Source organism: Equus asinus, chromosome 1, assembly GCF_041296235.1.
Source record: "Equus asinus isolate D_3611 breed Donkey chromosome 1, EquAss-T2T_v2, whole genome shotgun sequence".
In the NCBI taxonomy this organism is placed as follows: domain Eukaryota; kingdom Metazoa; phylum Chordata; class Mammalia; order Perissodactyla; family Equidae; genus Equus; species Equus asinus.
Genome location: NC_091790.1, coordinates 193,343,400 through 193,360,163, shown reverse-complemented (window position 1 = coordinate 193,360,163; position 16,764 = coordinate 193,343,400). Strand labels below are relative to the sequence as shown.

Here is a 16,764-nt window from a genome sequence, read left to right as displayed (position 1 = left end):
AGAGGATACGGATCTGGGTGTTGAGTCATTTAACTGTTTTGTGGACTTGAATAACTCTTTCTGAGGAGACAGTGAGAGAAAGGAGATTATCAAAGAGAAAATTGAAAAACTAAAAGAACTTTAAATTTGTATGGGAAGAAAGAGCTGGAAAAAAAATTTCTGTTTCCCTCCCTCAAAAACTCTCTCTCAGAACAAAGGTTAACTTCCAGGTGGGAGGAAACCTAGAGTTTATCAGTCCCCCATGCTGGCAGGGGAAGCACAAAGCTGAGGTGAATATTCCCTATTTTTTTCCCCACAGAGTCTGGAAGAGTTACCGCCTCTCATCTCATAGGGACTAGATTTCCTCCACCATATAGAATGTAACATGTAGGCAGTCAAACTATAGGCACAATATGCAAAACAGAAACATGTGGATTGATAAAATATTTAAATTGGTATAGTGTTTTCACACTGTGAGCTGCATCCTATTAATGAGTCATGAAATCAGTTTTAGTGGGTTGCAACCAGCATTTTTACAGAAGAGATTAGGGTAAAATTTCAGACTGTATCTCATGTCGTAAGGCCAAGTATTGTTTTGTGAAAAGTTTGGGTCAGTTGGATGTATGCATGTGTGTACTGGGGGTGATGTAAAATGTATTTCTTACTGTGGGTTGAGATCTACAAAGACTGAGAAGCACTGAAATAGAGGCCAGTTTATTCACCATCCAAGAACGTTCCTTTCTATGATTCCTTCAGGGAACCTTTAAAATATGATTTATCTTATCCCAAATTCCGTTTACACATCTTTAGGAACCTCTCTTTTGGGTAAGAAACCCAGTGCTGGTAGGTAGAGCAAAAAAAAACAAAAGACAGAGCCACAGTCAGCCGTCTGTGACTTGGAAACGAAATGTAGGTCAAGATCCACCACAAATGTAAGGGCAGGGGGCAGGAGATAAAAGGCGTTAGATGTCGATGTCAATGAGGTTAGGTGTCAAAATGTTTTCTTCTTCTCCTTGTGGCTACTGTTAAAGAAAAAAAAATTCAGCTGACTCACATCCAGCACTTGCAGAGCATCTAAAAGTAGAAACCAAACGATAAAATGTCCAGATGGTTATGGAGGTCCCGGAGAGATTCTGCCTCTCCCTATCCCGACCCTCGGCACCAGACCCTCTCCATCAACATGACTACGAGTGCCAAGAGCATAGCTTGGGCTCTGGGGAAGAAGGCAGTTGACCTGGGTGTGGTGATACGGGTTATATACTTATTTTATACACACACATACATATATGTATATATACGCACATATATTTCACAATATATATATTTTACTATTTTAGCCATTTTTTTTTCAAAGATTGGCACCTGAGCTAACATCTGTTGCTAATCTTTTTCTTCTTCTTCTTCTTCTTCTCAAAGTCCCCCAGCACATAGTTGTATATTCTAGTTGTGAGTGCCTCTGGTTGTGCCATGTGGGACGCCGCCTCAGCATGGCTTGATGAGTGGTGCCACATCCGCGCCAAGGATCCGAATCAGGGGAATCCCGGGCCCTGAAGTGGAGTGTGCAAACTTAACAACTTGGCCATGGGACGGCCCCTATTTTAGCCATTTTTAAGTGTACCGTTCAATAGTATTAAATATAGTCATATTGTTGTGCAACCATCACCACCATCCATCTCCAGAACTTTTCATCATCCCCTGCTGAAACTCTATATCCATTAAACAGTTACTCCCATTTCCCCCTCCCCCAGCCCGTGGTAACCACTATTCTCCTTTCTGTCCCTATGAATGTGATTTATATATATATTTTAAACCAGATGTTTATTTATTTATTTATTTTTGGTGAGGAAGATTGGCCCTGAGCTAACATCTGTGATATCTTCGTCTATTTTATGCCCAATACCGCCACAACGTGGCTTGAGGAGCAGTGCTAGGTCTGTGCAGGATGGGGATCCCTGAACCCCTGCCTGTCCCCCTCCTCCCAAGCAGAGCGGGTGAACTTAACCACTACTCTACCAGGACGGCCCCCACAATACATTTTTTAAAATAAAAGTGAAACATTTGGCTGATTTATTGTTACTCACCCTGATATCACATTTCCCTAGCCACACACACCCTCAGGCAACTGGAAATAAAAGTACCACTGTGTTGTGCAAAGGCAGATACAAATTAAAAATAAGAGGCTTAATTCTCCCTGTTGAAAGTAAGGGGAGAGATACCCTCCTCCCTTTTCTTTCAATATTTCTTTCTCTTTCCTTTTCAAATATATGTATATCTTTATAATGGCTAAATAACCTCGGGCAGTCGCCCAACTCAGGAATGTTTCCTCCAGGCCCTGGCAGCCATCTTTCGAAATGCAAACATCCAGGGAGATAGTGCCCCTGACTCCCAGTTCCTGTGGGAGGGGAGCCTAACTTCTGTGCATGCCTTGCTCCAATTTGCAAAACTCTCTCTTGTCTTAAAGATATGAGAAGTTTGTTTCTCTCCTGGATAAGCCAACACAGGTCGTTTCCCCAGTCACTGTGATAAAGTTAGGACAAACTATGTGTAACAGAGTGTCCAGTCAAGTCCTCTCATCTGAGGACTAGTGACTGTTTATCTTGAGAACATGCATGTAATGGATTGTGTCTCCTTGGCTATACGAGGGGGCAATCTCTTAGTGCATCGCCAGCGACGTGCATCACGTTCTGGTTTAAAGCTTTTTCGATAATAAAACTGTTTTCTAATCTACTACCTTTGTGGAGAGGTTTTCTGGGTTAGGAGAAGTTTTTTTTTTTTTTTTTTACATTATATTTCCCCAGCAGTTGAAAGAGCCCAGTAGGGCATAGGACCCCTGTTCAGCCTTGTGCGTTCTAAGGCCTTTAATTTTTGCTTGAGGCTGCCAGGATCTTAACATTCATTTGTTTGTTTGGGTGGGGAGAACAGTGAACGATACTGGGAGACTAACGGCCCTGTCTTTGCCAGCCACTGTCTTGAATTAAACAAAATCTAAAGCTTACGCCCTCACGGCAGGTCCGTAGCACACTTAGCAGCACGTTACTTTCTATAAAAGCAAAGAGCGAATAAAGCTTTTTTGAAAAAAGATGCTCTATACATCATTTCTCCCCAGATTATATCTTATCCTCCCTCATTGCCTTTTTCCTAACATTTGCGGCCGGTGTTCCCACCCTTCCCCAGCAGCCGGGTCCACAGAGCCCTTCGCCCTGCCATCCCCTCCCACTCCCTCTCACTCTGGCCCGCTCTCACCTCCCGCAGATGAAGCCGCGCGGTCGGACTACAATCCCCATCATGCCGCGGGGACGGGCGGATCACGTGAGCGCCCGGAAGCCCTGGCCGCTGCGCTGTGGGTGAGGTGGCGACGGGGGCGGCGCGCAGCGCAGCGGACCCGAGCGAGCGGAGTCGGGGATCGGAGCGCGGCGATCACTGTGGGTCTCGGGTGCGCGAGCCGCGGCGCGTGGGCCCCGAGCCGAAAAGGACCGAAACCCGGCTTGCGGCGGCGCGTGGGGCCGCCGCACGGGAGGGCAGGTCCGAGGGGCTTCCAGGGAAGGGGAGGGCGATGCGGAGATGCAGATGGTGGCGTCCGGTGGGTGTGGCGCCGCGGGCAGGGCCGGCCGGCCGGCTGCTCGCTCCCTCCGCCCCGGGCCTGGCTCCTCGGCCCCCCGGTGCTGCGGGGCCTAGGGGGGCCGGCAAGGACCGCAGCGGGAGGAGAGCGGGAAGATCCGGGAGGACCCCGGGGGAAGCTGGTGGCCGGGCCCGCGCCAGCGCGGCGGCGGGGGCTTTGTGCAAGAAAAGAGCTTGTAGTGTAGACCAGGGGAAGGGATACTTTTCAGGTGTGGTGGGGAAGCTTTTGGAAAGGATGTACTGAGGCCAAAGAGGGAGAAGGGTCTTCGGGAATAACTGGGCTTTGCTTTTTGGTAACTACCCATGGTCTCAGTCAAGGAAGTTGGTCAGATTGCTTATTCGTCATTCCCTCAGGATTCTTATCTACAGAACGTGGTCTGTTTATTCTCACTTTTGACAGGGAGTAATGGGAATGTGTGCACAGGGTTTTCGTGTTTTCCTGAAATACAAGACTGTAGTTGATCTCGTGGTAACTTTTACTGAAATGTTCTTAGGGAGAAGAATATGTTCCTGGGGTGAGCAAAATGTGACTCTTAATTGCCACCTTCTTTCTTCAGTGTCTTGGTGCTGAATTCTTTCTTTCCCATTTGTTGGATGTTTACTGTGTGCCAGCCTCTTTGCTAGGAACTCTCTATAAATGATCTTATTTAATCCTTAAATGAGGAAATTGAGGCTCAAAGAAGTTAAGTGGAGGGTCTTGGATTCCAACTAGAACTTTAACGCCTTTTTGTGGGCTACACGTGGCTTCAGATGACTTCATTCTTCTCTTAACCTTTAATTTCCGGTGTCTGCCCTAGAAAATAATCCTGAAACAATACTTTTATAAAATTCAAGTCGATGCCGGGTCTTGTTGCTCACCAGCTGTTAGGATCAAGTGTATTATTCATTGTTTCAGGTCCTCATTTGTCCCTTTCATCAGTGATAGTAAAATGTCACAGCAATGACTGTTGGCTTGAGTAGATGTCCTTTGGCTGGGCGAGAGAAAGGTTTTTATCTTGAAAACTAGCGTTTGGAATGTTTTCCAAATAGGTAGGAAGAATGTAGTTTTGGAAACCCTGGAATAAGATGAGAGAATTTTACAGATAAGTGGTAGGTATTCTACATCTGTGGTAATGAAACAATTTAAGAGGAGAGGAAAATTACAGAAAGGCTTGAGTGTTGAATAAAAGGATTTATGTGGTACAGGCAAACAGCTTCCAGTGAGATAATGTGGGATAAAAAGATCCTTGTGTAAGTGTCGAGCATTGGGGGCTAAATTACAACGTACGCAGTATAGTCAAAATAGGTGAGCTCAACTATCTATTTAATATTTTTCCACCTACCTCTTTCTAGTTTGAATACACATAATCTTTTTACTTTGTAAACGTAAAAACTAAAGTCTGGGGGGTTAAGTAATTGCCCATCTAATGCCCTTCTCGTTTGTATAAGAGAACTGCTATTACTAATCAGGTATGTTTTTTTCTATCCTAGATTTATACCTTTAAGTTTAAGGTGAGATATGTCTAATTACTGGGATATTTTATATTTTAACCTCTCCTCTCATACAGTGTAACATGGGGTCTAGGGTGAGGTCTGGGTTTGAATGCTTGCTTCATCTCTTAGGAGATAGTACTTTCTAAAGTCTGTTTGCTCCTCTGTAAGCTGTTGTGAGAACGAAAGGCAATAATGCCTGGCAAGTACCTAGCACAGAGCCTGGCACTTTGAAAGCAGTCTTGGCCTTCAGTCAAGGAATTCATTCCTTCAGAACGTCTTTATTGATCGTTCTAAATGCCCTGCTAGGTGCTGGGGGTGTGCTGTGGACTTAAGACAGAGGAGGCCACTGCGTTTACGGAGCTTACAGGTGAACAGTAAACGTGTAAGCAGTGAAACCAGATCATTAGATTGGGAGAAATGCTGTGAAGGGAGGAAACAGATGAAGACGAGAGAGGTAGTAGCTGAGGGCGACATTTTAGATAGGGCAGTCAGGGCAGGCCGCTCCAGGAGATGACATTTGAGGAGGAGCCAAGAAAAAGAAAGAGCCAGCCATTTGCAGAGAACCAGAAGAGCATGTCAGGCAGTGGAACAGCAATCGCAAAGGCTCAAAGCAAGAAAGGGCTTGGTGGTTTCAAGGACAAGAAAGGGATTAGGTATGGGGGAGGTTGTAGTGAGTGTGGAGGAGTGGTGCTGGTGAGGGTGGGCAGCGAGATGGGCAAAGAGTAGAAAGGAAATGTGCTCCTCATGGTGTGTACTGGCAAAGAACTGGAAATCACCCGGATGGTCGGTTGGAGACTGAAATGTGGGAGCTCTGTAGGTGCACATGTGGGTGAACCTCTGACCTCAGAGAAGTGAGGAAAAAAAGGTGCAGAATGATGTGTGTTGGGTGCTCCCGTTTGTGTATATGGGAGTGTGAGGGGCTACGCCTGGAAGGTATGCACAGGTATAGCTTCTGCAAGAATGCAAAAGAAACTGGTAGGAGCACAGGGTGTCTTGAGAACAGGGAGGGAGATATCACTATATACCCTTTGGTGTCTTTTGAATTTTCTACCTTATGTGTATATTACCTATTGAAAATTAATAAAATAATTAAAACCAAACCCAACCTCTCCAGTCATTGCTCAGGCAGTCCCCTCCTTCGTCCTTACCCTCCTTCCACCAACCCCAGCCGTCAGCTCTCCTGCTCCCTGCCCCTTCGCCTTCCTTCTTTACTACAGAGGGCTGGGATAGACAGGTTTTGGAGGCCATGGCAAAACCTTTATGTTTTTATCTGAGTCTTGGGAGGCCGTCAGAGCATTTTAAGCAGAGGAATGATAGCTGATTTATATCTTAAGATATCTTTCTGGCTGATGTGTGCGGAATGATGGGGGCTGGAAAAGTAGATGTAGAGATAGTGAACCCTGCAGGAGGCTGTTGCAGTAGGCTTGGTGGGAGGTACAGGTGGTTTATCTTAGTGGTGGCAGTGGGCGTGGAGAGAAGAGGATGGGTTTGGGATATGTTTTGCAGGTAAAAAAGACTGGACTTAGTAAAGGGTTGGATGTAGAAACTGAGAGAAAAGGAGAAATGAAGGGTAAGTCTTAGTTATCTTGGGCAACTTGGAGGAATGGTGGTACCATTTGCTGAAGTGAGGAATGCTGGGGGAGGAATAGGTTTGGAGGGAGGAGATGAAGAATTCTGTTTTAGACACATGGAGGGATAATAAGTGGTATATTGGCCATATTCTTGGGGACCCTGGAGGGTCTGAGTTAGAGCTATAGATGTGGGAGTCATTGGCGGGAAACCATGGTAGTAGATGAAAGAGGAGAGAGAGAGGTACTGGGAATTTAAAGAGAGGAGTGTGAAATAGTTGTCTTAGAGGTTGACAAAGCAGAATTATTAGGGAAGTTTAGACTTGCCGGGCAGTGTTGCATGCCTTTTGTGGTTTGTGGTTTTGAATCTAAAAAGTGAAATCAGCCTGCTTGTGTGATTTTTTTTCTCTAGCAAAACGCAACTGCTTGGGCACAGGAAAGGAAGACAGAGGCAAGCAAGAAAAAAGGCCTATCAGGGGGATAGTTCTGATTCTAAGTTTGTTAAAGAAGGAAGTGAGGACAAGAGGAGGGTAATGGATAATGGAAAAAAATGGTGAGGTGACTGAATTGGGAGCCTTGCTGAGGTAAAATGACTGTTGGGAGTGAAATTATGAAGGTAAACAGATTTCTGGAAGGAAAGTAGAATGTTTGAAATCTGGTTTGGGAGGTGATGCAACTACTGGTGATGACAAGGATCATGTTTTGACCTTGTGGGTTTTTATTGTGGGGTGGAGGAAGAGATCGGTGGTGAAGAGGACGGGAACTGATGGATGACCCACCTGGATGTTGAAATGAGACAAAAGCCGGGGCGGGGGTGGGGGCACAGTGAGGCAGGAGCTGTCTGCAGGGGGAGGGACCGGAGATCAGTAGATGATGCTTGTGAGGGGCAGTGGGCAGTAAAGCCTGGGGTGTGTGTTTCAGAGAAGCTGGGGTCTTGCAAGGAGGAAGAGTGGTTGTGAGAAGAAAGCTTGCTGCTCCTTGAGAGAGAGACCTCAGAGGAGGCAGGGTTATCTAGGGGTAGGCAGGAGGCCGCTAAGGCAAGAAAGGCAAGGAGCTCTCAGAAGAGCGTAATGATAGAGAGGGTTTATTAACTGCGTATCTCATTTCCAGAGAGCATGGTAAGAAGGATTGGGGTGGAATGAAGCCTGTGTCAGATGAGGTGGACGGGCACAATGGGCATGGGGTGCCAGTTGCTTCAGATGTGCTGTCTCCTTTTCTACCCATCTTTCCCCTTTCTACCTTGTATATTTTCCCGAAATTTTCCTAATACAAGACAACTTTAAATCTTATTATATTTGCGTTGGAATGGACTCTAAATATCTACAGAAAGTGAAAATTTTTTGAGGCCACCCTGATCACGTGGTGGTTAAGTTCACACGTTCTGCTTCTCGGCGGCCGAGGGTTTGCTGGTTTGGATCCCGGGCGCGGGCATGGCACCGCTTGGCAAGCCATGCTGTGGTAGGCGTCACATGTATAAAGTAGAGGAAGATGGGCATGGATGTTAGCTCAGGGCCCGTCTTCCTCAGCAAAAAGAGGACGATTGGCCGTAGATGTTAGGTCAGGGCTAATCTTCCTCAAAAAAAAAAAAAAACGAAAGTGAAAATTTTGTAATGTTTTGTGTTCCAAGGCATTGTTTTGTTAGGGGGAGATTGCCTTCTGTCTGGACAGGTTACATGTGAAGCCATCTTTCATTCAGCATCTGTCGCATAATATGGATTGTTCCATTCTGGAAAATACGTTGTGTGGTTGATCTTCCAGGACCCCAGAAAGCTTCATTACAAATCGGATGAATTAGTGATTATGAACTTGCTTTGAAAAGTAGAATGTGGCTCAATGATTCTGGATCCTTTCTGAGGGCAAGGATCTTATTTTTAGTAAGATTTTTTTTTTTTAGGAAATTCTTGTTCTTACTTGATCAGTATTCAGTATCCATCAATTGAGAAAATACTAAATGACAAGCTACTGTGAATTCAGAAACACTTCAATGAATTTTGGTTTTATTAATTATAACAGCATTTACATACACTTAAAAAATGTTGGACATTAGTTCAGTCTGTGTTTAGAGCAGGAAAGAAAGTGGTCCTCAGAAAGTAGGATGGGCTTGACGGATTCAGACTCGGCAGAAGCTCTCTGTGCTTCCCCAGGGCCCCAGAGCTCACAGGTGATTAGAAATCACTTCTGTGATGCAGGGGAGGTAAGTGTAAGGCATTATTAATAATTATTCTAATTACATAGGACCAGATGTTGTAATAGTATTCATTTTAAATGGCATTCTGCCAACAGCCAGTGAATGTTTAGAAGTATTTTCCCAATGTACTTATTAAGCCTTTTCTCTCCCATCACTGTAGCTTAGGAAAAGGGAGTTTATTTAGAAACTCAATCCACATGGTCTCCCACAGCTTGGTAGTCATTTAAAGCCATTAGTATAAACTGTGCAGCCCTGAAATGCACAACCATTTTTGCCAAAGCAATGGAATCCCAATCTGTTGGAGCGTACATTTTTGGAATTATTATCTGATAAATCATAGACTTTCATAACCCATACCCTTTCCTCTCATGAAGTACAGTGTTTTGAGTTGTGAATGTGTTCAATTCAGAGAGCTATGATTTATAAAGAATGGTTAAAGCCTTGGGTTGTTCCACTTGGATTTCATGTTTAATTTGGGGGATGGAGGTAAATTTAGTAGTAACGCTAATAGCTCTTGGTTTTGTAGCCTCCTAGAATTACAGACAGAAAGTTTACTTAGATTTTGTGAGTGGAATTTTATAGTCTTACTTGGCTCATAATTTTTTTGGTGAGGAAGATTGGCCCTGAGCTAACACTGTGCCAGTCTTCCTGTATTTTGTATGTGGAACACCGCCACAGCATGGCTTGATGAGTGGTGTGTTGGTGCATAGCTGGGATCCGAACCTGTGAACCCCTGGCCGCGGAAGCAGAGCATGTGAACTTAACTACTACGCCACCAGGCTGGCCCCTCATAATTTTGTTAATGTTTTTCAGGAAGAAGGATTAAATGAAATCAGCTACATTTTACTGATGTGGGATTAATCCTAGGCAGATCAGTTGCTAAAATAATTGTCTTAGTACCTAACATACGTTGTTTAGTTTAGTCTCACAACTCTCTGAAGAGACTGGCCGTTTTATAGACTACCATCTGTGATTCATACAGATTGACTTGTAACTAAGGGCTCACAGCCAGTATGTGAAACAACTATAATGTTTGTAGTATAGTTTAACCGCCTCAACTTTGTTCCTTTTATCTAGAAGTTTCAAGAATGGTCTTTTGGTTGGTCTCTCAGCATTTAATGTTTGGGAGATCTACCAAGCTGTGGCTAATGAAAACAGCAGAATGGTGGCAGTTACAGGGAACCCAGCCTTGAGGGCAAAGCCCTGTGATTGCTAATGTTAGTACTGGGAGCTCTTGACTCCCCTACCTTGACTATTGTAGTATATTTATAATACAAGTCATTTTGCTTATTAAATGTTTTTCCTAATATGCAGATAAATTTTAGGACTTTTCCACTGCTGTGGATGTTTCCCTTCCTGATTATAAAAGTAATTTACATGTTTATTGTAGAATTTTTAGGAAACTATATAGAACATTAAAATTACCCATAATCCCACTACCGGAGACAACTAGTATATTCCTTATTTATTTGTGAATATTATGTAAACATAGAGTTGATTGATATATTTGTGTCATCTCCCACTGTTTTCACTTGACATTTTCTCATGTTATTAAAAGGCCTTAATTCATCATGTCAAATAATTACTTAGTATTTAGCCATATGGATAGATCATAATTTATTTAATTGTTCCCCTCCTTGCATGTTTAGGTTGTTTCTGCAGACTCATAACTGGAGACGTGACATTTAGATGCTCATGTTATACTTAATCTTGGGTTTCAGAGCGAGGATGCTGTTTTCAGAGAGGAGGAAGGAGAGGTGAGGGGAGGTAGTGGAAAGAGATGGCACAAGAGTGGCCTTGGCTCTTTCCCCTATTCTCTTATGACCAACACAAAGTTCTTTTCTTTAATATAAAAAAGCCCCTTTGACACCGAAAACTACCTTTGTTTATAGACCTGACTGCATCTTTTATTTCTTTAGGAATAGATCCGTGGAAATTGAGTTTTTGTGTCAGAGGCTCTTGATGAACAGGGCCAGGTTGTCTTCCTGGAATGTGCTAATTTTCACTTCCATCAGCGGCGGAGGAGAGTTCAGGAGTCATTAGACCTTGAGCTGCGTTGAGCACAGTCTTTTTTAACTATGCAAACATTTTCTTATCTTAATTAGCATGTCTCAGGTTACTATTGAGATTGGAACTTATATTTGATGAGTTTAATAGCCATTTCATGTCTTCTGAGTCGTCTATTCATTTCCTTTGCTCATTTTTCTGTCAGAACTAGTAATTTTCTTATCAGTTTGTATGAGAGTTCTTTCTATTAGGATGTAATTTTTTGTCAAGGATTTCTTCTTAAAGGACTAGCTACTAGCTATAAAATGTAACTATCAGTCTGGTTTTCTGGTGTCAAATAGCCCATGTGATTTTTTTTTAGGGTCTGATTATATGCTGACTGGTTATAAGTCTAAGTAATTCAGTTTTTTATGATCTGTCTATTTTGAGTAATGTTAATAATGTGTTATGTCTTTCCAGAAAGAAGAAATGATGTAAACCATTCACTATCCAAACTTTAAGGTCGAAGGTGGGAAGGAAGGTCAGGAAGAACATGGGCTGGCCAAATATTTTTCAGAGAGGAACTCTGCTGTCCCGGTTCAGCCATCACCACATCGTCGTTTTCCTGCTCACCTTCTTCAGGTAAGTGGGTTGCTAACTCTGATCTCCTGTTATTTTTGTTTTTTCCTTTTGAGGGAGATATTTATTGCACGGCCAGTGGTTAATGCAGTGATTGGCATGGGCTTATCGTGAAGTAGGCTGTTCCTCCTCTTACTCTTTTTGATAGCTCTGTGCAGGAGTTCTCAAGGGTTATTTTGCCCATATTTGGCAATGTCTGGAGACATTTTTGGTTGTCATGGTGGGGGATGAGGAGCTACTTGCATCTAGGGGGTAGAGACCAGAGATACTGCTAGCCATCCTACAATGCACAGTACAGCTCCCCACAATGGATAATTTGGGGGGCCCCAAATGTCAATAGTGCTGTGGTTGAGAAACCCTGATCTAATATAAAGTCCTTTATTTGTTAAAACGAGGATCGTGAGAGGAAAGGATGTGCATATTCAGGGAAGGCCCTGGGCCTCCTGGAGCAGTAAAGATGGCACGAGACAATTGTGAGCGGCTGGGAACTCACATGAGATCCCTGAGTGTCAGCAGCCCTGAGTAGGCAGCACCGCTGAACCAACGTCCATGTTTTTGGTTCTGTGGCCTTCAGTGGCTCTCTTTAGTGGTCTCTAGATGACATGAACCAGGCTATTTTGGTGTTAGGGGCATGTTATTCATAACCTTGTGACTCAACTATTTTGATTATTTCTTCTGAGTAGATTTTGTTTATTATTAATCTTTATTGAAGGCACCACAAATGATGATGATTTTTTTTTTAAGGCAGAAACTAGGAAAATGGTTCTCTAGTTATGTGAGAGTCGATAGGCAATTTTGGGCGCTTGGTTTAGGGGATATCCATTTGTAGGGGTTGGGGGAAGCATCAATATGAGGGAAAGACAGGACCCAAGGCAAAAGCTACTGAGTGGCTAGTGCAACGAGTGGCCACTAGTCGTTAAAGACTTAAAATTCTTTACAGAACCGCAACCGTGATTTAAAGTGGGTTGGGATCAGTCGTGTCTCCATCTTCTAGGTCCGGGGATAAGTTGTGAGTGAACATGGGGGCGCATATTGAAGAAGACTACTTAATTTTTTCTTTTGCTTAGCAGAGGCTGTTTCAATTGGTAGCTCTTGTAAAGCAGTGCTTTTTCCTTCTTTTTTTTTTTTTTTAAAGAGAAGAATTCTAAAGTTGAATAAAACAGACGGGAATATATCTGTGAGTTTATTGAATGTCGTTTTCTTTGCTGTTCCTTCAGCTGTGTTTCTTCCCTCTTTTGTAGTTATTCGTTGCTCCACGCGTCAAGAAAAACTTTTAGCAATGTCAAGGTCAGCATCTCTAAGCAGTGGACCCCAAGTGCTCTTAACAAATCAGTTGAACTGCCTGTAGAGGTGAGCAGAACAGTGCTGGGATGGGCTTAAGAAGGGAACCGCGCCCACCCCTAAATTCTTCAGTTCTGTTTTGTTTGTTCATCCACTTAGGACTCTGAAATGGCTTACTGTTTCCTATGGCCTAAAGTCCAACTTTCTGCCCGATTTCTTAGCTTGCCCTGATTCAGGCCTGTTTTACCATTCCAGCCAGCGTATTTCTCACTGTTTGGAAGACACACAATTCTGGCTGGGCTGTTTTTTTTGTTGAGTTTCACAAGTAGTGTGCTCCTTTCTGCCTTTGAGATTTTGCTCATAATCTTTTTTTTTTTTTTTTTTTTTTTTTTAAAGATTTTATTTTTTCCTTTTTCTCCCCAAAGCCCCCGGTACGTAGTTGTGTATTCTTCGTTGTGGGTTCCTCTAGTTGTGGCATGTGGGACGCTGCCTCAGCGTGGTCTGACGAGCAGTGCCATGTCCGCGCCCAGGATTCGAACCGACGAAACACTGGGCCACCTGCAGCAGAGCGCGCGAACTTAACCACTCGGCCACGGGGCCAGCCCCTGCTCATAATCTTTTGTATCCTCTTTCTCCTTCTTTCCACCCATCTCAATTTTGCTTTTCCCTTTGTGTCAAGATAAAAATACCACTTTTTCTATTAAATAGATTTTTTCCAGCTTCTGCTGATTTTCCTTCAGAACCGTGCACATTGTGTGTTACATAGTTTAATGTCTCGGTATTTACATACTTTCTAATGGGTTCATTTGTTTGTATCTTGCTTAGGAGTCTTGAAGTCAGGGAGTGTGTATCCGAGTTCCTTGTATTCATTGTGGACCAAGTAAATTCTCTGATGACTGTTTGGAATGGGGATGCTATTCCTTATAGTACCCCATCTCAATACACAAATCCACTCCATTCAATCTTTACCACATTATTCGAGTTCTACATATGGAATTATGGGTATATATTAATACTCTTAGCATGTTTTTTATTTCTTAAAAATTATTTCCCCTATTTGGACCAATTCAAAGTTGACAGAGATTTGAAGGTTGTATAAATATCCCCCCAAAATGTAAATAAGTTATTCAGTCAATTGCTTATTGAGGATCTGTCTTGCATAAACACTGTTCTAGGCACTGAAGATACGAAAAAAAAAAAGGGCCTGTCCTCAAGGAGCTTACATTCTAGTGGAGATGCTCTTGAACAATTTTTCTCAAATTTAAGTTATCGGGAACTTGTAAAAGGAAAGGTGTTAAGGGTAGAGGGCTAAATTTCAGACTGAGTCTTGACTCACTGTGCTGTGTGCACAGTGAGTGTGTCTAAATGATCCTTAACTGACTTGTCACAAACCTTCCAGATGGGGTGGCCTTAGAGAGGTCATGCGCCTAACCTCGCAGCCAGGATAAAATCTTTCTTTGTCATTATTGAAGGATGGCCACCCAGCTTCTGTTTTAACTCTTGTAGGGAGAAGGAACTCCCTGTTTTCTCAGGTGGGCAATTCCATTTTTACTCAACTCTCGTTGTTGGGAAGCTCTTTCTTATATTGAGGTAGAAGTGTTCTGCAGTTTAATTTTGATCTTGGGTTTTATCCTGGGCCGTGCTTACTAAGTCGATTCCTGCTGCATGAGAGCCTGTTGACTATTTGAAGGAAACCTGTCTCCCTAAGTTTCTCTCATTGAGGCCCAACATCCCTGGTCCTTCACCTGTAGTTTAGTGATACCGAGCACTAACTGTGGTGTTTCAGGTACAGTCTGACCAATGTATAGAACAGTAGGATTTGAGTTAGGCAGTAAATGTCTGGTTATACTGCCTAAGGCTGCCTTTGCTGTTTCGGTGACTGAGTTGGGGATCCCCAGGACCACCCCCAGGTTTGATGATTCACTAAGAGGACTCATCATATAGTCATACGCACAGCTGTGGTTTGTTACAGTGAAAGGATACAGAGCAGAATCAGCAAAGGGGCAAAAAAGTGGGGCAAATTCTGGAGGCACCCAGGTGGAGCTTCCCGGAGTGCTCTCCCGGTGGAGTCCCATAGGACGTGCTTAGTTCCTCCAGCAACGAGTTGTGACAACACGTGTGAAATGTTGTCTACCAGGGAAGCTTATGAGAGACTCAGTGCCCAGGGTTTTTACTGGGGGCTGGTACCCTTTGCCTGGCATGTACCAAAATTCCAGACTCCCAGAAGGAAAGCAGGTGTTCAGCATAAACCCCATTGTTGGTATAACCAGTTTAGGCACAGTGAGCCACTCATAGCAGAGACGGATGGAACCCTCCCAAAATCCAAGTTCCCAGGTCAGCCTTTTTGAAGGAGAGCAGTCTCAGGCCTGCCAGCTTAACTCTTTCCTGCCAGTGACCATGTCACATTATTACCTCTTCTTGGACTTGAGTTAACTTTTCTGCCTAGCTGCTTATTTCCTTACTCTGATTGCTGCCAAAATAGGTTCCACCATTCCGGTTTTTCGGAACTACAGATTAAGTAGTTTGGATGGACTGGTCATATAGATGGCAAGCTCAGACTTGTCCTGGACATCTTTGTATTTCTGGACCTGTCCTGATGGAGAGCAGTGCTGACTCTCTGTTCCTTTCTTTAGACTTTAAAGTCTAGGTGTTTTCTTTCCTGAAGCCTGTTGCTGGGAGGGGAGTGGCTGGGGTGACGCGTACCTTTCTCTCCTCCTGTGCTTTTGGGTCTGTAACTGTCTGAACTCTAGTTTCCCTTTGAGACTTTCTTGTTCAGAATGGAAAGGTTCTTAGAACCAGAAGATTATTTAGAATTAGTCTGAAAAATGTTTTGTTAATATATTGTTAAACATTTCTTGTGTCCTAAATAGCATCCTTGAAACATATTCATTATAGCTTTCATTTTTATGCATAGCTATCTTAGATACTTTACAAAAAGAACTAAGCAGACATAGTCTCTTTACCTCGAGAATTTATAAGGGATCCCACTGACGTGGATAGACATTAAAAATAGTAAGTGAGCATAACATAAAATCTCTGTTTATAGATAAAAAAAGAGGTAATGGTTAAATCTAATATTTGAGAACAACTTGCCTGAAAGCTATAAACAAAAATTTGTTCTGTTAAATTGAAAAACCTTCCATCTTCAGACGCACAGCCCTTCCATGAGACTAGAGTAAGAATCTGAAGTTCTCTCCGGGAGAAGGAAGCAGGGTTCCGGGTGTTCTCAGCGCTCCAGAGCAGCCTCGCCCTCAGTAGATTCTCACCTGCCCCGATACCACTCACCTTCGGCAGAGGCCCCCTCACCCCGCACATAGGTCTGCTTTACCTCATCCTCTGCTCACCACTTCAGGAAGCTTCCGTGTCAGTTCCCCCACCCCCACGCGTAGCCCTGTGACAGAGCTTCTCACTTAGGAAACCCACACTCTGACCTCGTGTGTGCACATAAGTTCACCCTTCCAGGAAGTGCCCCAACGTGTAGCTGTGGTAGTAGCTTACTCCAGCCCCTCCCCGCACGACACAAGAAAACCCTGCAGACAGACAGGCCAGTACCTTCACGGGATAATCGTGCCTGCGTGCAGCCCGCTCGAGTCACTGTCATGTGTGGGATTTTAGCATGTTAAAGTCATTTCATTGGTGACTTTCATTACTCGCCGGGTGATTCATTCTGTACTCGGACCGTTTTCACCTCCTGGTGTAGTCGTCCCTATCTGAGCTGTGTGATTGAAGTCAGTTTGCTTCACTAGGCTTTCTTCTGTTATCCTATTTTGGAATCTTTTTGTTAGTCCTGCTTTGTTTTTTTAGGTTTGGGTTTTGTTTTGTTTTCTACGTGTTAAGTAGGCAACCCAAAGTATATTTCAGCTGAATCCTGGCAGTGAAGCAGAAGAAAGCTGTTTAAAATCTGTCAGTTCTGGTGAAAGGCAGACGGCAGGGAGTTTGGGTGACTTCCTGAGAGACAAGAAGAGCCCCTGAAGCTTGGAGCCGCTGCTTGAGGCCCCGTCTCTAGCCGGCATTGGTGTGTGCCTGGCGGTG

General features: G+C 43.7%; 1 protein-coding gene across 6 annotated transcripts in view; it reads left to right on the top strand.

The window, feature by feature from the left end:
- Nucleotides 1-3,281: 3,281 nt before the first annotated feature.
- SLC37A3 (solute carrier family 37 member 3) overlaps nucleotides 3,282-16,764 on the top strand; it is a 41,878-nt gene continuing 28,395 nt past the window's right edge. For 2 of the 6 annotated variants that reach the window (XM_070514600.1, XM_014859247.3), the window contains exons 1-3: nucleotides 3,282-3,412; nucleotides 11,293-11,454; nucleotides 12,693-12,801. In XM_070514600.1, the coding sequence (XP_070370701.1) occupies nucleotides 11,366-11,454; nucleotides 12,693-12,801 (198 nt within the window). In that variant the 5' untranslated portion in view covers nucleotides 3,282-3,412; nucleotides 11,293-11,365. Of the gene's footprint in view, nucleotides 3,502-11,292; nucleotides 11,455-12,692; nucleotides 12,802-16,764 lie in introns of all 6 variants that reach the window. The other 4 variants (XM_070514608.1, XM_044775275.2, XM_014859248.3 and 1 more) reach the window with 3 other exon arrangements.